At 41.9% G+C, this 27,350-nt stretch overlaps 1 protein-coding gene across 4 annotated transcripts in view; it reads left to right on the forward strand.

Moving 5' to 3' along the window:
• Positions 1 to 22,413, forward strand: part of Tnik (TRAF2 and NCK interacting kinase) — a 416,591-nt gene extending 394,178 nt beyond the window's left edge. For all 4 annotated transcript variants that reach the window (XM_031376481.1, XM_031376482.1, XM_031376484.1 and 1 more), the window contains 8 exons: positions 164 to 334; positions 1,892 to 2,035; positions 4,643 to 4,777; positions 13,419 to 13,519; positions 15,636 to 15,785; positions 17,425 to 17,584; positions 17,865 to 18,004; positions 19,697 to 22,413. In XM_031376481.1, coding sequence (XP_031232341.1) covers positions 164 to 334; positions 1,892 to 2,035; positions 4,643 to 4,777; positions 13,419 to 13,519; positions 15,636 to 15,785; positions 17,425 to 17,584; positions 17,865 to 18,004; positions 19,697 to 19,780 — 1,085 coding nt within the window. In that variant the 3' untranslated portion in view covers positions 19,781 to 22,413. The remainder of the gene's footprint in view (positions 1 to 163; positions 335 to 1,891; positions 2,036 to 4,642; positions 4,778 to 13,418; positions 13,520 to 15,635; positions 15,786 to 17,424; positions 17,585 to 17,864; positions 18,005 to 19,696) is intronic.
• Positions 22,414 to 27,350: the final 4,937 nt, after the last annotated feature.

Consider the following 27,350-nt stretch of genomic DNA (forward strand, 5'->3'; position numbering starts at 1 on the left):
GCAAGTGATATGCTTTGTCCTACCGTAGAGTATAAAATAGGTATCGGTTCATTGTTCCTGCGCCTTTGCTATGGCACACCCCGAGCTAAGCCCTTCCCCCACCCTTCCACTGGCTGCCTGGTATGATGCTGCTGACTTACTTCTCTACTTCTTTCTCTTGAAGCCTTGTTTACTAGCGAACTCCTTAGGCAAGAGCAGGCCAAACTCAATGAAGCGAGGAAGATCTCGGTGGTAAATGTGAACCCAACAAACATTCGCCCTCATAGTGACACACCGGAAATCAGAAAATACAAGAAACGCTTCAATTCAGAGATACTTTGTGCAGCTCTGTGGGGTATGTATGCATGTATGTTTATTTGTTTGCTTTGTTTTTCCACTCATTAGTCAGTTTACCTTCAAGTGTTAGACGCCTTTGGCTCTCATCATCAAAATGCACTAGGAGACAGCTGTTAGGAAACTGACATGGAACTGCCTAAGGAAAGAGCAAACGAAGATTCTATGTAGAAAGACCTGGTATTCAAGATGGCGTGTAGAGTATCAACACAGAGCTAGCCAGCATTGGATGTGCAGCCACTCTTTGTGAGGCACTACCCACGGCACCCCACATTCTATCTCTGTGACTCTATCTTGCAAGGGGTCTCATGCCATTACCTTCATTTCACAGCTGGAAAAAACAAGCCCAGCATATTTAAGTGACTTGCCCGACGCTGCGCCATCAGCAGTAATTGGATGAGGCTTCCTTTTTCTGTTGAAAGCATCCATGTGGTGTTTTCATTGAACAGATCTGCAGATGTTAGCTGGGTTCAAACTCACTATGGGCGTGGGGAGATTTTATCGAAGTCTTGGCCTCTATTACTCACAGCATCATAGGAAGATCAGGATGGGGTCCACCTGAACCCATCTCTATTGCCGGGCTTGGATTGGGACAGCATGGTTTTATAAGGCTAAGGGCGTTTGCCATGTCAGCAGGAAAGAATATTGAAACCAGGGAATTGTTCCATGTGAGACACAATGGCTCTTTAGAGGACAACAGAACCACATTAAATGTGGTAGGGCTTGACAAGTGGACAGTCATGTTTTCAGAAGGTAGAAATGTATCAAGGGATGTTCAAGCTCCACTGCACAGTGAATCCTCCATGTAGGTACATTTTAGTAAGTGGATGACTAATCTGTTTAGCTATGGAATTTTAGGGTAATAATTATCTAAATGAAATATCATATCTGCCAGCTTTCAGATAAGGAATACTGCTTACAAGTGTGCTAGAACTGGGTAATTGGGAACTCTTTAAAATCAATAGTCCTATGATTCAGCTTCTCATGAACTGGCTTATCATTTCTGTGACCAGAAAAAGCAGAACCAGTGTGTGTGTGTGTGTGTGTGTGTGTGTGTGTGTGTGTGTGTGTGTAGGAGCAAGGACTTCCATGCTGAGAGAGTGTGGAAGTGGAATCTTTTGTGTTTTGAACCTAGATGGGTTAGCTGCCTCAGAAATCAGTGGATGAATCAGTGGGTACTGGGTTTGGGAGTGCCCTAGGAAGAAAGAAATTTGGTATTTAGGGAGCACAAGGAAGAGGAGACCCTCCACAAACGGGGGAATGAACACGTTTGCTTTACTTGCACATCTCTGCCTAAGGCTCCTCTTGGCAAGTACTCTCAGAGCTAAATAGTAAATGGCTAGGTGAGAAGTACTGCTGCCTCCCTTTACAAACTGGAATTGTAGTTCTGTTACCCAGAGGAACGGCGACGGACCGTGTGAGCTGTGCCTTCCACTGCTACACGTCTACCCTAGCAGCCGCCTGCCCATTTGTTTATATGAGCATGAAACCGTTCTCTGGGTGGCATAGGATTAAGGCCCATAGAAGGTCAGTCCTTGAGTGCTTCTTACATTTGCAGGTGTGAACCTTCTGGTGGGGACTGAAAACGGCCTGATGCTCCTGGACAGAAGCGGCCAGGGCAAAGTCTACAACCTAATCAACCGGAGGCGATTCCAGCAGATGGATGTGCTAGAAGGATTGAATGTCCTGGTCACGATATCAGGTGGGTTACTAAGCTGACCTTACCCTCAGGTGCACCCAGGTGAGAAGGTGACATCCTGGTCTCTGAAGAAGCCCTGCCTAGCCAACCACAGGAGATGTACAGCACTGTAGCTGGGGGTGTGGTGGGGGTGAGAGACCACCCACATGTACTATAATGCTGAGGATTCTGGCCTCACAGGAAGATTTACCTGTGCTTTAAACCTGTGTGAGGCAGACCCGGATCATAAAAGCTGTGTATTTTGGCCTTCACCTCCCTTAAAACTCAGCAAGAATCTTCTTAAGCTGTCTGAGCTGCAGTAACCACCATACTCTCATATTGAGACTATCAAAATCTAGGCGTCTCGTAGGGGAATTAGCACGGAAACGTTTCTTTAGTCTTTTTTCTCAAAACATCTGCTTAGAATCTACTAATGTCTTAAGGACAGTTGCAGCAGTAGGCAGCCAATTCTACAAAGAGATTAGAGTGGCGGCATCCTTACCAGTATATTTTTACAATAGCAATAGCTTTTTAAAATGAGAAAAAGACTTTGTTAGACAACAAGTAAGCCTCATGGCTAACAAGTGAAAAATATAACTGGAGCCTATGTTTATTGATAAGAAGGTGGTTTTTCGGCCAGGCAGTGGTGGTGTGTGCCTTTAATCCCAGCACTTGGGAGGCAGAGACAGGCGGATTTCTGAGTTCGAGGCCAGCCTGGTCTACAGAATGAGTTCCAGAGCAGCCAGGACTATACAGAGAAACCCTGTCTCAAGGAGAAGGAGGAGAAGGAGAAGGAGGAGGAGGAGGAGGAGGAGGAGGAGGAGGAGGAGGAGAAGAAGAAGAAGAAGAAGAAGAAGAAGAAGAAGAAGAAGAAGAAGAAGAAGAAGAAGAAGAAGAAGAAGAAGAAGAAGAAGAAGAAGAAGAAGAAGAAGAAGAAGAAGAAGAAGAAGAAGAAGAAGAAGAAGAAGAAGAAGAAGAAAAGTAGTTTTTTTCTTACTGATGCTGTTTGGCGAAATCACCCTCTTCTTTGTACTTCATCAGCTATGAAACCAACAGTACCCCTTATGTGTTAGAACCACCAGGAAGATGTAAAAAACCAAGCTGTCCCTAGACCTGGGTCAGAATCTCTGGGATAAAGTGCAGACATTCAGCATTGATGGTTCTCGCACATTCCCATAATGCAATGTAGTTTATATTCTTCATCTTTATTATGCAAAGAGACCCCCCACAGGGCTTCTGGGTTGAACGTTAAAGATGAAGGTGTGCTTGTGGTTTGAGAAAATGCAGTCTCTTAGTATGTCATCCCTTCTGTGTTCTACCCCTCTACTGACTGTTCAGAGTTTTATCTTTGCAAATTAAGATTAACCAAGTAAATTGTTCTTGCCCTATGATTTACATTGAGTTCTGTGTGGTCTTTGTTTCTGACTAATTGCCTTTTTTGGTTACAACATTCCCAAATCAAAAGTGAAACCACACATCTGTCTGTCCTCTATCCAGAGTGGCTATGCTGTCAGAAAGTTGAAGTGCAGGCTAAGGACCATCTTCATCTTTCGGAGTATAGCTATTTCCTCTTATCGTGGAGCATATAGGGAGAAATGAGATAATAAAACAGGAAGGAAGACCCTGGAACTGCTCAGCTCCTACTGGCACAGGAAGGAAGGAACACAGCCCTGCCTCACTGAGGCTAGCCTAAGCACCTGGGCTCTAGGCTTCTGCTGACAATGAATGAGCGGAGCGGCAGCTGTGCCGAGCTTCCCAGGGTTTAAGTCTCATTGCACTCTGCTGTCAAGCCAGTGAAGGATACTCTCCTGAATCCCCATCATCTAGTACATATCCCATCTGTAGAACATAAAACCTCATCAGAGCGATGGAAAATATCTGAGAAATAAAATCCACAAGCCTAAATTCCTCATTAAGAGAGAGCCACAGAAGTGTGCGTTTTCCCTGTGGTACTCAGATCATCCAATAGACTGGATATGTTTTGCTTTCCATAAAGTCTTTCGTGCCATCGACCTGGTGTTTTATTGTCCTTTACCAAAGGGAACTTTTGAATTCCTTTTTTTGAATTCTGAGTCCTCATCTTTTATTTTCTTATTTGATGTTTTTATTTAACATTCTTTCTGATGACCTCAACACCATAACTTTGTCTAATATCATCCCCTAAACTCAAATAGCTTTACTAAATTTGTTTCTCTGTCTTCTGTTCTGTTCCATTGTCTTACCAGTTAAATATATATAAAACTGTTAACAATGTCTTTGCTGTGACAGGGGAGACAAAGAGAGGGGAGCAAAGGTGAGAGGAGGAGACACACATAGGTAGGCTAAAATGCCCACTTGCTAACACTTCAACATGAGCTCTAGAATCTCTGGGACTCTGTTATAGAGTTCAGGAGACTGGCCTGTGCAAATAAGAAATCACTAACAGTAAAAAAAGTACAATTTGTGGATTTTGGTGAGAAGGCTAGGGTCTGTCTTTACAAGTCCTGACAGGAATAATAGTGGGGAAGAGCTAGGACCCCTGGCTGGTCTGCCCTCACAGACACACAGATGCCAGCAGGAGTCCAGAGGAGGTGAGGGACGAAAGAGAGAAGGCCATCACAGAACGTGGACTTAAAACTCTTATTTCCACAGGAAAGAAGAATAAGCTCCGTGTGTACTATCTGTCATGGTTAAGAAACAGAATCCTGCACAATGACCCGGAAGTGGAAAAGAAGCAGGGGTGGATCACCGTAGGCGACTTGGAAGGCTGCATCCATTACAAAGTCGGTGAGTCTCCACTCAGCAGACAGTTCTGCCCATACTCAGTCCCAATGGTTTGGGTAAATTGATTCAATGCTTTCTATCCGCTCTTGATGCTGTATGTGTCACCAGTTTAAGATGTTGCTGGACCCTAAAAAGTATACTTGAATTACTCCCCCAAAAGTCAGAGTGATGAAATTCAAGTGGTATTTTATTGTCCGGAGAATGCTTTGAATCTCTTTACCAAAGGGAACTTTTAACCTTTGTTTTTGAATTCTGAGTTCTCATCTTTCATTTTCTTATTCGATGTTTTTATTATTTTATTATTGACTACACTTAGAATAAAATGCTAGGTTCTGGTTTGAATATTTATATGCACTTCTCCCAAAGTCCCCCAAAAATAACAATTAAAAAATCAACAAACCGCCAAGATTGAACAGATCAAGAGGAGCCAGCAGCTAGGAGATGGCCATAAAGCTCAAGAAGAGTAGCTGTGTGACTGGGGTAAGATACAGCAGATCAGAGATGCTGAATTCTTAATCTACAGGCAAGAACATTATCAATATTATCCATCCATCCCACAGAACCCATTAAAACCAGAAGCCCAGGGAACACCACAGAGGACAGAGGTGTATGGCAGAGCTGAAAACAGGATTGCTGAAAAGCAGAGAAGTTAAAAGTCCTCTAGAGCCAGCCCCTGCTTGTCCCCCCTCCACACACAGAGGCAGGCCACTGCCTCCTACGTCCTACAACAGGGGAAGAGTGTGCACAGCCAGCAGACGTGTGCACAGCCCCTGGTGAGAGCACCTGCACCACACACACTTTGACAAGCCTCCCCACACAGATGCCCACACATCTACAACCCCACACACTGACAATAAGCCTCCCTGCACAGATCCCAAAATGCTGGCACAGTGTTTCTATGCCCAAGAAAGGAGTTTGAAAAGTCTGTCCTAAATGTACAGCTAGTACCACTTAGAGTCATGGGGGGATTGCATCCCACCTTTCTTCCCTAAAGTGACCGCTGGCACTTGATTAGCCCACTTCTACCAGAGAATACGTAGGCAGATGTCATATGTAGGAAGCGGGAACAAACAGGAAGTAAAGATATCAGAAGATGAGGCATGGGAGAAAATTCAGGAAGGAGAAAAAGGAAGAAACCATATTTTACAGATAATTGGGGGGAGTGTTTCTATAAAGAAAAAAATAAACCAGGCAGTGATGGCGCACGCCTTTAGTCCCAGCACTTGAGAGGCAGAGGCAGGCGGATTTCTGAGTTCGAGGCCAGCCTGGTCTACAAAGTGAGTTCTAGGACAGCCAGGGCTACACAGAGAAACCCTGTCTCAAAATAAATAAATAAATAAATAAAAATAAATTAGTATTTTTAAAGATGTACTAGGGTTGGAGAGATCAATGAAAGATGAAAAAATTACTAGGAATCAAAATAATGTAAGCACTTAATGATGAGAATGAAGAACTTACCCATGGAGTAGAACTAAGACACACAGAGATCTGCCTTGACCGGCATAGCTTCAGGGATGACCTGACTGAGGTGACAGGGAATGAGTAAACAGAGACACACACAAAAGCTGGGATCCTGTGTGGGTGCGTCGTGTACTGTGCACTCTGCCTGAGAGGCACTACTATCCAGAAACGTCCACATGTTCACTTTATCTGTGTCTTATGAGTCTCAGCCTAGGGAGCAGATTTGCTGCCTACAGCTAAAGGAGACAGAGGTCGTGGGTCCAGACCAACAAGGAGACGTGTTTCTCTACAGGTCTTTGTAGGGGAACAGTCTCAGGCTATAAACACCCCAGAAGAGGGAGCAGTCATTTTCTGTACACACTATCAACATCCACAAATGGTCCGGAGGAAGGTTTTGCAATTTTCCTGAGCCTGACCTGAGGCAAGCTTTGCTATTCTCATGAGTCCGAAACACTGGGGCCTTTAACATGCTCAGGCCTATGCTACAGTCATATAGGACTTCAGCCACTCCCGGTAGAGGCTGAAAACGTCTCTCCCTTCTGGTCTACATGTGCACATGCTCACACACACATACACATGAACATGTATACACACACCACCACAATAGTAAAAATAAATAAACCCTTTTTAAAAGAGAAGGAAAATATGAAATAAAATAATCAATCCAAGAGGTTCAAAATATGAGCTTCAGTAAGAGAGAAAAAATAGTAAGCGGAGATGGAAAAGGAAAGAACACCTTCTAGACAAGAGGCCTTGACAGCCAGGTCACAATGATTCTGAGAAGCCAGTGTTGTGACTCAGAAAGAAAGCTCACAACAAGCTATACCAATATGGCTTTTAAGTAGGGAAGAACTGAGAGAGTCCTTGAAATCCTCAGGTTATAAGCAACAAGGAACATGTGTAAAATAGTCCCAGAACCAGAGTGTCTTGGGACTTGTTGAAAACAAATAGAGCCAACAAGGCTTCAAAACTCCAAAACAAATTTTAGTTTTAGCTAGAGGTTTGGGATGTAGCTCCCTTGGCAGAGTGCTTGCCTTGTATGCACAAACCCTGAGTTCTGTCCTGGCAATCGACACACTGGGCACAATAGTGCTCGTCTATCCTAGCACTTCAGAAATAGAAGTAGGAAGATCAGAAGTTCAAGCTCATTACAATACAGGAGACATTATCACAAAAAAATATTTTCAATGTTTGTGTACTGTCTGTGTGTATGTATATGTATGTGTGTATGTATGTATATGTGTATATATGTGTGTGTGTGTGTGTGTGTGTGTGTGTGTGTGTGTGTGTGTGTGCGTAGAAACTGAGACAAGATTGAAGACCAAGGCAGAGATTTAATATCAGGAATTGGTTCTCATAACTTTGGAAACTAAGAAGTCGGCCTCACCCCCCCCCCCAAAAAATGTTTCAGTTGGGAAACCAAAGACCTAGGAGAGCCAACTATGATTTAATTGGAAAGCCTGGGGGCCCAATGAGTTGATGGCAGAGCTCCAGTCAGACACAAACCCCAGAAGTGCCGGTCCAGCCTGAGTTTGCCGATAGGAAGGCGTATACCTCACCTGGTACTCAGAGCTTCAGGCTATTGGCTGAAGCACACCGTATTCCGCTTTACCCAGGTCACTAATTTAAATATTATTCTCATCAGGAAATCTCTGATTGAAACAAGTAGAATAGTGCATGATCAAATATTTGATTTGATTTAACCCAGCCAAATTATCATGTAAAATTAAACATCAAATTATATGTCAGTGTGAAGACATTTATAGGCAGGGCCTAGCTCCAGAACATTCAGTTTCATGCATCATCTCTGAGAAAGATACTGAGGATGTGTCCCACTAAAATAAAAAATAAATTAATTAATTAAAAACAACAACAACAACAACAACAACAACAACAAAAAAAACCTAAAGCTTAGTGGTTCTGGAAAAAAGATAAAGGAAATGCCCAGAATTACGCCCAAAGGGACGTGAGACAACCACTTTACCACAGGCCTGCAAAGCAAGATGGTGGTGGAGTGCCAGAGGCGTACTACCAAGAGAAAACACGATGGCATCCATAGATGATGACAGCTCGACCGTGCAGAAAGACGCTTCCTAGCAGAAAGCTCACATCTACTTAGATATGTAGAGAGAAAGGAGGTGAGAAAAACTGAAGGAGAGTTAGAAAGAATAGCCTCGTCATCGTGGGGCACTAAGTGCCCTACGTAGGTGTGAGCAGACAATTATCTGAACTCTTCAGGCGCTTCAACCCAAGCTTGCAAATGAGCACACTCAGGGCACGCAGTAGGAAGTAGTGTGTATGTGTGAGTTCTAAGCAACAGCTGTGTGGAAGAGGCGAAGGTTTTCAAAACAGATGGTTCTCATGCTGTGAAACCAGTAGATACTGTCCGTATTTGGAACGGGGACTGATGATGCGGCTTTTGAGAATATTTTCCTATAAAACTTGTCGATTGCCACCTGAGACAAATAAGGAAATTTCTGCAGGTTCGTGAGATGTACACAAGACTAAAGCTTGGTTTTTTCACTGAGAAATAACCGCAAGGGCGTGGCAGAGAGGCTTTCGACGTTGCTCCAAAGGCTGCCCTCATGGAGTCCCAAGAAGGCACTGTACAAGTTTGAACTTGTAACCTATAGAGTTGGTCCAGCCACAGGTGTTATGTGACAGTGACTGAAAGCAGAAACAGTTGGGGGAGGAACTCAGAAAACAAGAACCAACTTATTCATATTGTCTGCCTTAGAACCTAGTGTCTGATCTCCTGACAAGTAGAGAGGACCCTGTTCTAGAATATTCTCCAGGCTCTTTCCTCCACATTCATTCCAAGTCACTGTCTTGGACATCATGACATTAGGAAACAGTGATGAATGACTAGAAGATTCAAGCCAGAAAACTGCACCTCCACTCATAAATGATGAGCCCTTTGTGTTTTGTGCTCTAAAGGAACCTTTCTTAATCTTTTTTAAGACAACGGGTTTATTTGTATGAACTTATTTAAGAACATAAAGGTATGATGGGGAGCTATAGACAAGGCCCACAAACACACAGTGCCTGTAAAATGCATCATCACAACCCAGTGTGTCTGTACTGCTTCCCAGCAGAGAATACAGTACCAGGCACCGAAAGCAGATAAGCAGTGTTTGACCAAGGGAGGAAGGGATGTTGAATGGACACAGTACTTACTATTCACAAAGCAGACCACATGGGGGAGTATGTTTACCATAGCAATCCGGTGACATTCAGGCCCCGCTGCTGCTTTTGTTTGGGAATCAGAATTATGTAGCTCTTTCTTGTCATACTCTGAAACTGCAGTTTTCTCTTAACTTAGTCTGATGATGTGGCAAAGTATCAGACACAGCTCATGCCATCCCCACCAGGTAGCAGAGAACTTCATGTCCGCAGGCACTGCTCTCTTGAAGACTGCAGGGTACTTCAAGTATGATCATGGAAGACATTTAGAATTGCCTCTAAAGATGCCTCCGAAAAAGCCGTTAAAATTTCCTTTACGTAGAAATATTTTTCTATTATGATTTGGCATTAATATTAGCCCAAATATTTTAGTGATCAGATTTTGTCATATTAAACCAGGACTATGTAATTATAAAGCCATAAAACTAATTGAAAGAGATAGTAACATTTCTGAAGGTTGTGTCTTGTGTAGACCTGCAAAATGTTTTCAAAATGTCAGCATCCTGTTTAGCCTACACGTCTCCCATCAGCCTTCTGAACATGTGGTCTTTCTGATCAAGGCTGTCTCATTTCATTGCCTTGACATGTACATGCTAACTGATAACTCAGAGCTGCAAAAGAAAGTGTAACCCGAGAGCAATACTTGATCAATATTTATCAGAAGTTTGAGGCCATCTTAAGTATCAGAAACATTTTTACCTCAGTTATCCAGAAAACCAAAGCTTGCTTTGGGATGCGAGCTAAGACAGCTATGGTGACTTGTAATGTAGATAAATAGTCCCATGTGCTCAAATTCCAATGAAATTGCAAAAATACATGAAACATACATGAAATTGTCAAAGTACATGAAACCCTTAAGAATAAGCCATTGACAGAACCCAGGGCTCCTATCATTGCATAGTTCATAAGATATATAAATAATTATATAAATAATTATTTCAATTTAAATAATTAAATGATTAAAATGTGAACAATAAGCAGATAATAATGTACAATAAGTTTATGTCACCACAAGTTTGTTAATTGTCCTGGCATCTTGCCATACCTACATCACGTAAGCATCTAACAAGAATGACAATACCTGCTAATAACTTGGTAAAAAAACTTGAATAATACATTGAGCAAATTTCATCTTATATAAACAATAAAACAGGCATAACAGAAAAGCAAGTGGTTTATTTAAAAGTCATGTAAAATACTTCTTTTGTCCTACATATACTTTCCTAACTTTTCTTTTGAAAAAGATATGTTAATCTTTGTGAATATTTTTCTGTGTCTCTGGTAAGAAGGTCAGAGAACGGATTCTTAATGAAGCCATGCTGGCTGGGATGTAGCTCAGTGGCAGAGTGTTTAACATGAGAGATTGAGTTTAGTACCTAGAGGGAAGGAAGAGTTCGCACCATAAAAAAATTATAAAAGAGCCAAACTAGAAACCCAACATTTCATTTAACCATGTGAAAAATCTACCCTACCTAGCTTTCTATGATATAGGGTATTTTTTGTACAGATATTTTATACAGAAAATGGCTGGTGCATGTATCATTTGCTTGCAGAATTAGACTCTTCCTTTAATAGTGGAAAGTCTAGAAGACTTTAAAGAATTCTGCATTCCTTCAAAGCCATCACTGTAAATTCTGATCATGATGTTATCAGAAAGACACGGACCATAGTAACTAAGCACTCAGATGACAAATGTGTCGTTTATTTTCTTGGTAGGCACTTATTGAGTGCTATTTTACATGATGGAATAATGAGTTAGTCATTCAGTCGTTTCACCAAGTGAAAATGCATAATATTTTATTTTCAGACACAGTAAAAATATTTATCAATATAAATATCGATAAATTGAAGCCTTTAAGAATAATTCACTGACAGAACCCAGGGCTCCTATCATTACATAGTTCATAAGATATATAAATAATTAAGATATATAAATAATTATGTAGTCATAATTAAAATGTGAACAATAAGCAGATAATAATACACAATAAGTTTATGTCACCACAAGTTTGCTAATTGTCCTAGCATCTTGCCATACCTACATCATGTAAGCATCTAACATAAAATGATGGTGGAGCATCTTTTACTCCAAAGTGCCTAGGAGTGGGATAGCTGGGTCCTCAGGTAGGTCTACGTCCAATTTTCTGAGGAAATGCCAGACTGATTTCCAGAGTGATTGTACCAGCTTGCAATCCCACCAGCAATGGAGGAGTGTTCCTCTTTCTCCACAACCTCACCAGTATGTGCTGTCACCTGAGTTTTTTATCCTAGCCATTCTGACTGGTGTGAGGCAGAATCTCAGGATTGTTTTGATTTGCATTTCCCTGATGACTAAGGATGTTGAACATTTCTTTAGGTGCTTCTCAGCCATTCAGTACTCCTCAGTTGAGAATTCTTTGTTTAGCTCTGTACCCCATTTTTAATAGGATTATTTGATTCTCTGGAGTCTAACTTCTTGAGTTCTTTGTATATACAAAGAACTGGATATTAGCCCTCTATGGGACGTGGTATTGGTAAAGATCTTTTCCTAATCTGTTGGTTGCTATTTTGTCCTATTGACAGTGTCCTTTGCATTATAGAAGCTTTGTAATTTTATGAGATTCCATTTGTCAATTTTTAATCTTAGAGCATAAGCTATTGATGTTCTGTTCAGGAGCTTTTCCCCTGTGTCCATGTATTCGAGGATCTTCCCCACTTTCTCTTCTATTAGTTTCAGTGTATGTAGAATAAGGACACATGCTCCACTATGTTCATAGCAGCTTTATTTATAATAGCCAGAAACTGGAATGAACCTAGATGTCCTTCAACAGAGGAATGGATACAGAAAATGTGGTACATTTACACAATGGAGTACTACTCAGCTATTAAAAACAATGACTTCATGAAATTTTTAAGCAAACGGATAAAACTAGAAAACATCATCCTGAGTGATTTAACCCAATCACAAAAGAACATACATGGTATGCACTCACTGATAAGTGGATATTAGCCCAAAAGCTCAGAATACCCAAGATACAATTCACCAACCATATGAAGCTCAAGAGGAAGGAAGACCAAAGTGTGAGTGCTTCAGTCCTTCTTAGAAGAGGGAACAAAAGACTCATGGGAGGAAATACGGAGACAAAGTGTGAAGCAGAAACTGAAGGAAAGGCCATTCAGAGACTGCCCCACCTGGGGATGCATCCCATATACAGACACCAAACCCAGACACTATTGTGGATGCCAAGAAGTGCTTACTGACAGGAGCCTGATATAGCTGTCTCCTGAGAGGCTCTGCCAGAGCTGGCAAATACAGAGGCAGATGCTCACAGCCAACCATTGGACTGAGCACAGAGTCCTCAATGAAGGAGTTAGAGAAAGGACTGAAGGAGCTGAAGAAATTTGCAACCCCATAGGGAGAACAACAATATCAACCAACCAGAGCCCCCAGAGCTCCCAGGGACTAAACCACCAACCAAAGAGTACACATGGTGGGACTCATGGCTCCAGCAGCATATGCAGCAGAGGATGGCATTGTTGGACATCAATAGGAGGAGAGGCCCTTGGTCCTATGAAGGCTCAATGCGCCAGTGTAGGGCAATGACAGGATGGGGAGTTGGGAGTGGGTGGGTGGGTGGGTGGGGAAACACCCTCATAGAAGTAGAGGGAGGAGGAGGTTTCCGGAGGGGAAACTGGGAAACGGGATGATAACATTTGAAATGTAAATATCCGATAAAAAAAAGATGATGTAGGCCCTTATCAGAGTGAATGTCCATATATCTTTAGATAAAGAAAAATCCTTTAATATAAACCTAAAAAAATCTAGTATTCTGTTAACCAAGTACACTAAAGCAAGTTAAATTTCCTTGCAAATAAAACACAGTAGTAATCTATTCCAAGATCGACGCCCTCAACTATGAATACCTATAGACAGGCACCTCCATTCATTAATATCATTAATACAAACAACCTTGGATAAATTGAGATGTTTTCTAAATCTTACTCTTCTTTTCCATCGTAGTTAAATATGAAAGGATCAAGTTCTTGGTGATTGCCTTAAAGAATGCAGTAGAGATATATGCGTGGGCCCCTAAACCTTATCATAAGTTCATGGCATTCAAGGTAAGTGTGGATGTTTAATTCTCAGTTTTTGCCAGAGTTCTGTTTTCCACATAAGCCAATATTGGTTTTATTACATAGAGAGAATTTGTTTAAAGGAAACAGTTCTTAAATTTATTGCCTCAAAAGACTTAAGTACTAGAAATGCTACCCAGCTCATCACCTTAAAATCTGGTTGCCCTCTTCCACTGGAGGTCTATGAGCTGTTGACTTCAGAAAGAATTTAGTTTGAAATGGGTACCAGGAAAAGTACCAAACACAGCATTTCGCAACAATCTCTGTTGTAAAGTCATGTTAAGCCAAGTATTGTCTGATGTTTTGTCTCAAAAAGGCAGATCTAGGGTGGCACTGGGGTCCAGATCTGCTAATCATCGCTAACACTGTGGAATAAACTCTCTAAGGCTCTGTGGATTTTTGTTTATCCCTATTGCATGAAGCCATCTCTGAATTGAATGCTGAAGGCAGCCACTCATGGAAAAGACATCATTCCTCTGAATTTCCATCCTGGTTGCCTTTGTTTTTGGCCTGTACACATCACAGAGAGGTTGGCTATTCGTAGGTTTGGCAAGAGTGGGATGGTAATATGCTTTGTCCCTTTGAACCCATATTATAAAAAATGAGCCCCAACTGCCAGCAAAAACAAAAACATTACTTTGGATCACACCAATGTACTCAGAATCACATAGCCGAGCCATATCTACTGTGAATTTTATCTCCCATTTTCTCTTTCTATTTTTCACTTACTATCCCTACCTTTGTGACTTTAACTGACTTTTGGATCCTAATTCATCCATGACACCTCTGCTGTGTGAAAGCCAAATCTGCCATGGGATTTTGCCAATACCCTTAGAGAATGAACCACTCCACTCCCATCTTGTTCTTTTAGTTCAGATGGCCAATTATGGGCGTGCTCTGGATGACAGATTCATCAATAGAAATGGACTCTCCTCCACAGGTCCATTTTACTGAAAGACATTTCTTGATTGCATTATGTTTATAATGGCAATGAAAAGCTGACTCCCAAAAGTAATGGGGGGGGGGTGAGGGGGCTACTTTGCTGCCAAAATCTCTCTCCAGAAAAGCTTTTCAATCAAGATCCTCTTCCCATTCTGACATCGGCCCTCCAGGTCCTAGCCAAAGCCCATGAGACAACAGCAACAACAAAATGCTCCCCTCAACAGATCAGACCCTAGCTGGAAGAGAAAACACAGAGGCAAGGGCTTGAGTAGGAAAGATCGGCGTAGACCAGAGGCGGAACCATCCCCTAAGACAAGGACAAAAGGCATTAACTTCCTGTGCTGTGACAATGATCATAAGAGATGGGGAGAGAGAGAGCAGTGTTTAATAGCAGCTGTGGTTTCTTGACGCTTCTCCTAGAGCCCAGGAGCTGATAAAAGTGTAGGATCATGACAAAGGTAGACAGGCAGGAACACTTTATAGCCATGAAGCTTAGGCCCTGAATCCAATCAAAGGGAACTGGGGCAGATTTGGCCAGAGAGGTCATCTTCTTCTCTTTCCAGTTAAGTCCTTGGAGACAAGGACTATTATTTCCAAGCCAGGAGTTGCATGATGTGACGTCCGCATCTCCTTTTCTTATTGCCTAAACCTATCCCTCAAAATGCTTCTACGAAGTTTAGAGAAATGGACAATTCAAGGAAGAAAAACCACAACCAGTGTATTCCTCTTAATCGCCAATAGATTTAACCCAGCACTGTTCCCCATCGGTTTGGCAAGGTAGCAACCATAGCTGATTATGGTTACCACGTGAGAGACCGGGTGTGTAGAAATCATTTCACACTCTCTAGAGAACAAAGACCAGGAATACACAGGGAAGAGCAGGAGCATCCAGACCCCTAGCTTTTAACACGCGATTTTGTCACTGTCAAAACTGACCGTTGTAAACTGTCTTTACTGTGAAAGATAAAAAAGAGAAAGGGGGGACTGAAAATAAGCAATCTAGCTTTCCTTCTGGAGTCAGACCTGAAGAGACCTAAACTTGAAAGTGACTTTTTTCCCAGGGTTTCAACTGAAGAAAGCCACTTCCTTCAGACAAGTGAAACTCTTAGGAATAAGACAACCTCTTCAAATGCTATGGATACTAATGAGGTCATTTTTAAAGTCTTTTGCAGATCTTCAGCATAAGCCTCTTCTTGTTGACCTCACAGTAGAAGAAGGTCAAAGGTTAAAGGTCATTTTTGGCTCACACACTGGTTTCCATGTAATTGATGTTGATTCTGGAAACTCCTACGATATCTATATACCATCCCATGTAAGTTTGAGGAATCTACTGTCTCCTGGCCCCTATACGACAGCCTGCACGTACAGAGATTGGGTTGTGCCTATTCTTTTTTGAAACTGTGCTAATCTGTAAAAGTTGCTACACTCTGGGTATCTCTGAATAGACAGGATGTTCTTAAAGTATTATTGCTCCCTCAAGCCAAGTAGCACAAAAATTAAATTATTTTGAAGATATTATCTTGTCTTTTTAGACTTCATATGTATATGTTATACCACAGCTAAGTTCTTGTTTCAGTTTTTGAAAGAAGTTTGATTTGTTCTATGCTAGAGAAATACAATGGTCAGACACTAAATTCTTGGAGAAAATCTCCTTTCTACTATTAGTAGACATGCTGACTGACTTCTCCAACCCTCAACTTTCCAAGCTGTAAGATGGGGCTCCAACTACCTATATTGTGATCATTCAATTGGCTCAACACACACCATATTCAAGTTGTTTTTATTAACAATATGATACTCAACTTGCTATACTGACACATTACATAAAACATTATCTTTAAGAGAAATGCCACATGGGTCTACATATGGCAACTAGTAAGCCATATTTCATGAATATAATCCCAAGGTTACACAAACTTTTCTGAAGCTGGTCCATGACTGATTGGCATTTTGAGACATTAAAGAAACCCAGTCCTTATGTATGCTGTTTGGATACATTTAAATGCATCCAGTTGTCATCCATGCTGCATTTGATAGCTTTTTACTTGCATGTCTACATCATAGCAGAGATGCTGGGTCACCACTAATTGCCTTTAAACCTCCAAGACTCTATGTGTCAATCACATATTAGAATAATGAGACATTTTCAACCAGGAGGAGGAGTAGTACCTCCCTTTTCTTAGAACCTTTCAATCCATGCTTCTGTTAGCAGTGTGGCCAGTGGTATAATAGTTCTCTAGTTCCTTTCCCTAATGAAATCGTTGTGGTGTCAGAGCTCCCTGGTGAATTTTCTGGGTGATGTACACATGGCCTTCTTGAAGGCACCTACCACGCTCACCATATATGGAAGCAGTCTTTCTAGTGGAACCCAGGATTTTCAGTTTTAGAAAAATGTGCTCATAGCCTGCTTCTATCACCAAATACTTGTGTAGCTTTCAAGTTATATAACCCTGAGATGTAGTTCCCTCGTCTGCAACAAAGCTTTCTATGATGAGCTTCTCTAAGGCCTAGAAATGATGTATACACGCTGTCCAAAGATTGGCACACTAGGTACTCCATACACCCAATGTCACCGTCCTTCAGAACCATCGGATTCGTGATCAAGTAACGGTGTTTGTGTTTACTTGGTGCATTTGACAAGAGCAGAGATTAAAGTAGATTTCAGTCTCTACAGTGAAAGTGAAACAAAATTTCATTTGTAATTTTTAAAGATATAAGTCAAGAGGTTGTCTTGGTGTCTTGTTTTGTTTTGTGTGATTTTTTTTTTTTTATGAGAGGGAGTTTCTCTGGCTATCTTAGACTCCATTTGTAGACCAGGCTGGCCTCCAACTCGCAGAGCTCTGCCTGCCTCTGCCTGCTGAGTGCTGGGATTAAAGGCGTGTACTACTATGACAAGCTGGTTGTCTTGTTTTGAAGCAGAGTAATCCCTGGTCCCTCTCTCTGTCTTCTAGATTCAGGGCAATATCACTCCTCATGCTATCGTCATCTTGCCTAAGACAGATGGAATGGAGATGCTTGTCTGCTATGAGGATGAGGGGGTGTATGTGAACACCTATGGCCGGATCACTAAGGATGTGGTTCTCCAATGGGGAGAAATGCCCACATCTGTGGGTAGGTTAACCATTCCTTATCTCCTTCAGCAGTTACACGCCCCAAATGAAACGAAGGGCAAGAAATGTGAAACAACCATTTGAGTCCACCAAAAAAAAAAAAAAGAAAAAAAAAGAAAAAAAGAAAAAAAAATGTCTGTGACTGACACTTGTGAGACTCGCTTTGTCTGTTTAACCTCAAGTCCTTTGTCCTTTTTTTTTGTGGTTAAGATGTGAACAAATGCTGTGAGTTGCTGCCTATCTAATGTTTTTAATGCGGTTTTGGAAATTCCTTTTGACAGCCTACATTCATTCCAATCAGATAATGGGCTGGGGCGAGAAAGCTATTGAGATCCGGTCAGTGGAAACAGGACATTTGGATGGAGTGTTTATGCATAAACGAGCTCAAAGGTTAAAGTTTCTATGTGAAAGAAATGATAAGGTAAATCCGTTTCAACTTTGCTTTAGTGTTTGCATTTTAAGAGACCACCAGGTACCTGTGAAACCTTCATTTTCCTTTATACTGACTCAAGTCACATCCGTGTTCAATGATCAATCTTGAAACAGTCTTGAAATGGCATTAATTGGGTTGATTCATGTGAACATTCAGAACCTATGACTCATGCATCCAAACCAACATAAAACATCTATAACTTTCTTGTAAACTCTTGGTGACTTTTGTGGCCCAAGGAAGGGCCTTCCGGTGAACTTAACAACCATTGTAGACTCTCCTATGCACTTAGAACAGCTAGCCCATCATCAATCACCTCATAGTGGGTTAGCCTGATGCCTTCACTTGTAGGCCTTTCACAGAGACACTGTTAGGACCTAGCTTTCATGTTATATTCACCCTTAAGTGCAGAAAATCTGACATGTAGAAATATGAACTTCTAAACAGTGTCACTCATTCCTAAGAAATGTAGCCAACAAACTCTACCCCTGCCATGTCCTGTCTCATTTCAGCCATGTGTCTCCTGACATGTCACAGGTTGGGGGAGGGGGCTGGAATGTTTCCAACGCAAGTGACCATGTCTGTCCAGCATGATCCGTCACTTCACTGGAGTAGACTTAAGTGATCATGTTCTGCCTTGCCCTCCCTAGAGGGTAAACCCGAGTCTTTAATAGCTAATCTACATTTGTGAGCCCACCCTTTGAGACTGTGTTCACCCTAGCAACCGTGTCCACACTGAGAATGACATGAAGGGTTGAACTGTTTCCATTTCTGTGTTCACCCCAGTTCCCCAGGAGCCAGGCTGGTCTTTATCCAAGCCTGGTAATACGGATCTGGACTCTTTGACCCTGGCTAACTGCTCCTGACCTGGTGTGGTCTAGCGGGCAGTAGCTCAGGGAGACAAGGAGAGTTGCCAAGGGGTCTTATCGGAGTATGTCAGAAACCAGTCTTACCAACTGAGACTCCGACCACTTCTGCAGTCCCTAGATCCTAAGAGAGAAAAATGCTCTGGGTGTGGGCAACCATACCGTAGTTCTCAATGACCCACCCCAGCGGGCCTGGTCCAACCCATCCTTTCAGACTAGTGCCTCTGGTTTAGTCCCTGAGCTCACAACTAGCAATGTTTTCAGCAGATCTCCCCTCTTCTTCCTATTTCTATCCCCTGGCCCCTTAGAATAGCTGTAGTTTCCTCTGTAGCTTTAGCTAAATGTCAAGCAACTCCAGAAGCTTCTTAGGAAGCCATGGAAACAAAGTAGCACAAGCTTTCACTAGCCACACACTCATTCCTCAGACCACAGACCCTGGCGGACTGAAGGGCTATTGCACAACCCCGTGTAGTATTTTCCTGGAGCAGTGGTTCACTGACATTCAGCTCAGTAATCTAAACTCTGCTCACGTCTCCCAGGCCTTTGATAAAAAAAAAAAAAAAAAAAAAAAAACAATTGAACTGGCTCAGGCCTAACGGACTGTGCTTCTATGTCCTTTGGCCTGGGATCCGGCAGCGTTCAGCAGACAGCCTAAGTGTTAACTCATAGAACACTGTAAACACCGGCCACGGACATTTAGCTGATGCATAGTGAGGATAGGGCCATGTGAAAGAAAATGACTGGACAGTTGAAGAAGAGAAGGGGGAGAAACAGAAAACCCGTGAAGTTGAACTAACTTGTTTTTAATTTCAAACAGGTATTTTTTGCATCCGTGCGATCTGGAGGAAGTAGCCAAGTGTTTTTCATGACCCTCAACAGAAATTCCATGATGAACTGGTAACAGAAGAGCACTTGGCACTTGTCTTCATGGCGTTGTTTCTAATGTAAAAGAACATAACTCATGTGGACGTATGCCAGTCTAGAGGCAGGATCAGAAGGCCTGGTTGAACATACCGCTCTCTCCGTTTCCTCTCCCTCCATCTCTCCCAATATAGTCCTTTTGGTGTTGCAGCCTGGTTGAGAAGGAGAGAACGAGGTGGCGGGAATGGCTGGGCGAGCGATGCTGAGGATGCTGCATTGTCTGTGGACAGAGATGGACCTTGTGCCCTTCGGAGTTAGGGATAGAGACAAATATTGTGTGCTCTTATGATTAAGCTGTGTTTATGCTGGCTTTTCAGTTCTTTTTGGTTTGGAATTTTTTTTTAACTTTTTTTTTTTTCCCTTTACCACCTTACTTTGTAAGAATGGGGGGAAATGCATACTGGGAACGTAGTCTTTTTAAAATTCTGTCTGCCTGCTAGCTTTAAGTATATGGTATGTTATAAAATTTCCAACTCCCAGTAGTGAGGAACACCGAAATAAATGGACCCTATCTCCCTGCACTGAAGGCCATAACCACATAGTGGGGTAATTTAAGAATTTTCTTGCCTTCACTAACCCAAAAGGCTGGTTTTGTTTTGTTTTGTTTTGTCTTTTTTTTTTTTTAATTGCTACTGGCTAATGAATTTTTGAAAGAGAAGCAAAATAGCTGGTTTTCTCCTCTCTGGAGAAATAGATTTTAAATGGCTAAACTATTAGCCTTAATCTAATAAAATCAACTACCACTCTTGTGAGTCTGTCAGGCCATATTTTAATATGGCCCTTTCTAGAATGGAGGGTGTTGAGTGGGACAGAGATGCCATTGAGTTGAGTGGGCTTGTGACTGGGGAGGGACTCTGGGATGTGACTGTCCCTCGATTATTATGCAACAGATCAGGGCAAAAGATGGGATGACAGGCGGGTCACCCAGACGGGGCTTCTGAGAAATGAGCTAATATGTCTATGTAAATACACACATGTTCTTTCTTCAAGGCACAAAGCCTCCTTGTTAAGAGGTCCCTTCATTTGGGCTCTATTAGGACCGCGACTGATTGAGATCTTTGCCAGAGCTGCGGGTTACATGACAAGCATGCTCGAGAAACGCTCCCAAGGGCGCCAGTTTCTCAACATAAAAACTGTGATGGAAAAGAATTACCATAACTGTTCCTGAGCTGCCTGTGTTCTTGCTGGGCCGAGGGACTAGACTTGCAAGCCTGCCGCGCACTGCAGGCACCAAAAGCTCAGATTTTAGGGAACCTGAAGGCAAGGCTTTGACAAAATTCTAAGACTCTAATCATGTTATGTTCCTCCAAACTTCCCAACATACTGTTAACAACATCTGTGCAGAGATGTGTATGTATTTAGTTCAGGTTGACTTGTGTCCTTATAGAAACCCTTACTCGAATGATTTGAACCTTCATGTGACTCACTGGGATTTTTTTCCCCAAAGCTCTAAGCATGGCCGCCTATGGTATCCAGGGGTTGCGAAAAGGTATCTGTGCTGTGCTTCCTGTTTTAACCTACCTCGTTTTGTTTGGTTTTTTTGTTGTTGTTGTTTCTCTGTTCATCACAGCAGTGTTATCTCCAGGAGACATATAGAGAGCTCCCTGGGCAATCTCAGCCTTATTGAACATTTTCAAAACAGTAGTTGACCAAATTGTTCTTTAAAAAAAAAAAATGGAGAGAGAAAAAAAAAAAAAACCCTCCAATGACAAAAACCTAAACCGGGTTGTTTTTAAAGAATACAATTAACTGTAAATGGATCAAAAAAGAAAGACAAGAACTGTGATCCTCCTGATTTTTACCTAAACAAATGAGCAGCTGATGTACTATTAATGAGAACGAAACATATGTTAGGAAAATGGTACCTTTTGAATCTGGTGGTTGGCCAAAGGGGATGAGAAAGGGGACTCTTCTGAGTTCTGGACTAGGCGGATCTGTAATCCCCGCAGGTGATTGTTGTTTGCAGTTATCTGAAGCAGGTAACACAGAGAAAGGTAGTGAGGGTGGTCTTCAGGTGATCACCAGAAGGTGCCCATCATGGTCCCTCTAGCTCTCAAAGGCAATGAAATCCTCCCGTTCTCATTTTTACTGTTGGGGTTTATGCTGCTGGACAACACTGTCTTCACGAATTCCGCAAGACAAATTCAGCCATAGCTCTGGGTTGAATTTAGCCACTACCATAATTGGATGCTGATGTGGACAAAAAGTAACGTGGATTTGGGTCTCATCTCCAAAGGCGATTGCCACCAGCTCTTTATATTGCTGCTGTGATGGTTTGAACCTGAGGCTTCTTGAAATTATGTTGCAAACTGATCTTTGTTTGAATGTTTTGTTTCGTTTCATCCTTATTTCTAAGCGATACATCTGAAACACACAGCTTTAAAAGATTTTTTTATTGTGGGACTTTGGGTACAGTTAAGAAATAAAAGGGAATCATTGTGTTTAAACATAAGGTAGTTTGTGAATGTATTTTTTAAAATCTAGATTCATTGGAACAAGAAAATCATAAGAAAACATATTAATGCCGTCTTGTTTACAGTATGTACAGTGACATAACATTACATGAGCTTTTTCTGGTGCCAACAAAATAAAACACAGACGTTAAACATCGAACCATGCCTTTTATATTTTTGTACAAGTATTTTGCACTGAGCATACAGCAAACCAAATTGAAAAGGGCCCCAGTAAACTCTGCTCCTTAAAATACATTTATAGAATTCCTTGAAGCAGTTATCCTCAGAAGTATTCTGGCATTCACAGCAGGTCTCAACCTTGATATCATGAGACCTTGATCATGCAAAAAATGTATCAGAATGGCGCCCTAGTGATACTTCATGCAAATCCCAAATCTGGGGTTGGTTTTCTCTTTTGTTTGTTTCTGGTGGGTGTGATCTGTTTATCTACTATAATTTAAAATGTCTTCTGTTTTGATCTTTCCCTTTAAAACTTTTTTTTTTTTCCTAGAAATTAGCCAAGTTTCTGTTTTTCTACAAGGCAGAATAGCTCCAACCCCCAATTAAGCTTTAGTAGACCTATCCATTCTTAATGCACAAAATTGCTGACTATCCAGAAAACCCACTGAGCATGCCCATGCCACAGCTTTGGTGTGGGACCTAGAAAAAGACCATGTGTGTGAGTGCTGGCTAGTGTGTTGTAACTTGGATTCCTGTATCCAGTGAATGGTAGAGATGGCTGGACTGTGAATCCTCCGCACACTGATTTCCATTCAGATCATATGTAGCCTTCTCACACCATACAAAGAACAATTTATAGTAAGCACCACGTGGAACCTGATAGCTTTAGCTAAATGGAGCTCAGTGTGTTTTTCTTGGGGAATTTAGAAAAAAAAAACAAAAACAAAAACTTCAAGATCTAGACTTTGTTGTTATTATTGTTGCGTCTATTCAATAGTATACACTGAGGTCAGGGCAAACTCTCCTGAGACCACTTGGACTGGGTTCCATGTCTCTAACACTACCACACGACCATTGTTTTCTGGGATACACACTCAACAGACCTTGCATCATGCATACATTTTTTTAAAGTCATTGTAACTCCTGGTCGTCACTACATACTTCCAACAGTTTTCTGTCTGCTCTCGTGATGCGCTGATGCATGTGTCTCTGATCCCTCTCATGCGGTAGAGTAGGAGGAAGTGTGTGATACTCAGGCCTGAGCCATTTGGGGTTTCATCCATTGACAAAGAAGGGCCAAAGTCTGACTTCACAGTCCATAAAGTTCTCTTTAGAAACCGCTTCCCTTGCTGCTGCGTGTACAAGTTCCTGTCACCGTATTCCTAAACCATGCCAGCGTTCTCTGTGTGTGTTGTCTTGGAAAGTCTGCATGAACAGATGCCACTGCCTTTGTGCTGACTGCTCTACAGTTGACGGTGTGCTGCATTGTTGTCACGAAAGAAGATACAGGTGTTGATGACACTTGGTCTTAATGTGTCCCAGGAGAGCCTGAGAATATCTACTGGGCTCCACATGCGACAGAGTCGCTCTGGTGCTATGTCCTGACCATCTCAACGGCTGTAAATGACTGATTAACCTTTTAGTTCTTTCCTGAAAACTTAAAACTAAATGTCTCAAAAAAAAAAAAAAATCCCACATCCGAACCATGTCACAAGTCAAGAGCTTGCTTTCCCTGAGGCTACATAATTATAACACAAAATTTAACCTCTAAAGTCTATTTAGAATTCACTTGATGGAGTTTCACATAAATGCCATTGTATTTGGTCTTGCTCACTGCATCAGTAACAGGGACCCTAAAATGAGCTGTCCTTCCATGAGTCTCACACAGTGTGACTATAAAACGATCTCTTTTTCCAGAGCCAAACAATGAACAGGCGTGCTTCACAGTTTGTAGTTCTCCAAGCTGACAACACACACGCCTTGGGGAACTTCTTTCTAGTGTTGTTTTTATTTCCAGACTGTGCCATTGTTCTGGAAGTTTCTCCGTGGACAGTTGTGAGATTCAACAATTTGCACAGCATTAAACAGTCTACGATCATGACCTGTGCTGTGAGTTTCGTTCCACTGGCATATGCCCACCATGGTGAAGGCCCACCATACAGATCAACAAAGATCTCCCCAAATGTCGTTTAAGCAAAAACTCCCTGGATAACGCTTGTCATGTTTTAAGTCACATCAAAATCCCACTGAACATTTGGGTGAAATCTAGAAAATACAGTTGAAAATCAAAAAATACCCTGAGTGTGTCTCCACTTCTGACTCTGTGTAATCCAACTTGGCACTCACTTGTTCAGTCTACATGAGTTCGGTTTTAATGATTTATTTCTTATAGATAGCAAATTACAGAACGAAGGGCTCACGAATGTTAACTGGAAGGCACGTATTCATTCCCAGCAATGGGCTACCCTCAGTCCTGGCAACTATCCATATCTCGGTTGCCCCTTCTCGGATCCCTTCTGCCAGGTTTAAGCAGAGCAGTGCCTAGTGTACATTAAAGGGCCCAAGGCATTTCCCTAAATCGGAAGTTCACTTGTCTGGTGGCAGCAGCGACGGAACGGAGAGGGGCCTAGGTGCATTTTAAGACTGCATGTTTTGAAGGACGTTCCTCTTTGACATGTTTGCTGTTTTCCGCTGCTGATGTACCCGTAGAGAGGTGGCGATTCTATAATGCTAGAAGGGAAAAGTATTCTTTTGCTGTGCCTACGACTGCTAGCATTCTTTTAAACCTTGAGCTTTCAAAGGTTTTTTTGAATGGTCAAGATCTGGCAAAACTGGACAGAGCTGTACCCATGGATCTTTCGGTGTACAGCTTTTATTTCTAAGTGTGCCCTCTCCTTCACTCACACCACAGTACTTCAAGTGCTTTCTACAGATGTTCATGTGCAGTTGGGAAGACTCGGGTAAGCTCTAAGCAGAAGAGGACCTAGATCCTGAGATATGCCATGCATATCATGCAGAGGGAATATGTGTTATGACGTACTAACAGGGACAGACACATGATATTCCTCATTGCCAATTCCAGGTCACAAACCCTGATTCCTCTTCCTCTTCCTAATACCCACTTCTCTGAAGCTCTGTCATCCATGAAGAAAGTCACTGGGTCCCCTTTAGTCACTCTTTCACATTGCTTATGTATTCGGCCTTCGGCCCCTGCCTTTTCCAGCACTACCCTTCTGAATGCTTGACAACTTTAATACTCATTTGGACACACCTACAAATACCCTATCTTCTCTTTTTGCTTAAATCTTTGAATCTTGAAACTTATTATTGATGACAATAGAAGCTCCTAAAGCCATAGTGAGAAATTCTTGCCATTGTCTTATGGTGTGTCTTATATACCCTTTCCAAGCAAAGGCCACTGCTTCACCCATAACCCTTCTGTTTTGCATCACCAATGTCTGCCATTCTACTGGAGGATTCCACCCATGTCCCATGTTACAATCCTCCCCTTGGCCTTAGTACCCCATTTCATTCCCATCTACTGGTCTTCTTCCCTTCAAAGAAAACCTACCCCAGAGGAACTGTGTCCACTCACTAACTAATTTCTTTCTTTCCTTGGTCCCCAGAATGGCGACTTACCTAAGGGCATTACTGACTGCCTCCCTACCCAGTGCAGCAACCAGCTTTGTTTGCATGCTGCTAATCTTCAATCTCTGACACAGTGAAGAACTGCTTCTTGAAACAGTTCCTGTGCCTTGGATTTCCCTGTTTGCTGGCCTGTGCTAGTAGCTGGTGCTGGATACCCCTTTTCTAGGTGATCTCTTCAATGTTGAGCCTTAGAAACCATTTACACAATGGCGTAAGCATTCCTGAATGCTGAACTCATAGGCCTAATTCCCTAATATGTATCTTCACTTCGATGTGTGCTGTGTCCTGCGTCCCCCCCGCCAAAACAAAACAAAACAAAACAAAACAAAACTGATTCATGGTCTTCCCCTGATTAGCAAAATGTCAGCTCCACTCTTCCACACCAGAAAATCTCATTGTTACACCCTAATTTTATCCTTTTGAATATTATATTTTAGAAATGTGGCCTTTCTTAGATTTGGGGTATACTCGTGATCTTATCCGGGCCCAGACTAGTTTCTGCCTACCATGATGCTTTTGGAAATACGAGTCAAATTATGCCACTCTTCTTCTAAGCTCTACAGCAGTCTTCCCAGTTAGCTCAGAATAACATACTCATTGGCCAAGAAAGCCAGGGAAATCTGCCCTACCTTTTCATCCTCCCCAGTTACCCTTTTCTCTGACCTGATTTTTCTGTTCACCTGGATCTAGCTATGTAACCCATGCTTCCCCCAGAATACCCTCACAGCATGCCCCTTCTTGATAGGCTATTCAGAAACCTTCTCCATCACCCACCTGCATGGCTTGCTCCCTCACTTTCTTGAGATCTTGTTGACGAATCTTCTTTTCCCCTTCGGAGAGCTGTATTGTAGAAAACCACCAACTACAGCCACTTTCTGCTTTACCACCATTCATAGCCCTTCTCACCAGCTACTTTGCTCCTGGGGTCTGTCTTTGAAGTGTTTTGAAGAATACCTAGCAGGCAGTAGCTACTCGTTAAATGTTTATTGAATGGATATTGAATGGAAATAAGCAAAAACAAATTTGAAATAAAAATGGCATAAACTATGTGGTTAATTTTAGTTTCTATACCAAAATTAAAAAGCTATCTTCAGAGAGCATAAAATCATAAAGCACAGCTTTTTTTTTTTAATATAGAAACAGAAAACCCTATGGATTTTCAGTCCTTGCAGCGAAGACACCCAACTTTGACCCTGGCTATCCTTTCTTGTTTCATGAATCATCTTCACAAACTAAGTTGCAGGATTAGAAGAGAAGCTATTACACAGACCGCTAAAAAAAACCAGCATTTCAAAACTCTTAGAGACAAACACAAGTAATGGCACCCTCTAACCTATTATCAATGCAAAAAAATGGGGGGGATGCAGATATGGGGGTATGGGAAGAGGGCTCTTAATTTTGTTTTATGAAATAAATGTTAAATCACAACAACAGTCACAGACCTTCTGCCAAATATAGGTCAAAAAATGCCTGATGACATTTGGGTCT

Source organism: Mastomys coucha, unplaced genomic scaffold (assembly GCF_008632895.1).
Source record: "Mastomys coucha isolate ucsf_1 unplaced genomic scaffold, UCSF_Mcou_1 pScaffold17, whole genome shotgun sequence".
Classification (NCBI taxonomy): domain Eukaryota; kingdom Metazoa; phylum Chordata; class Mammalia; order Rodentia; family Muridae; genus Mastomys; species Mastomys coucha.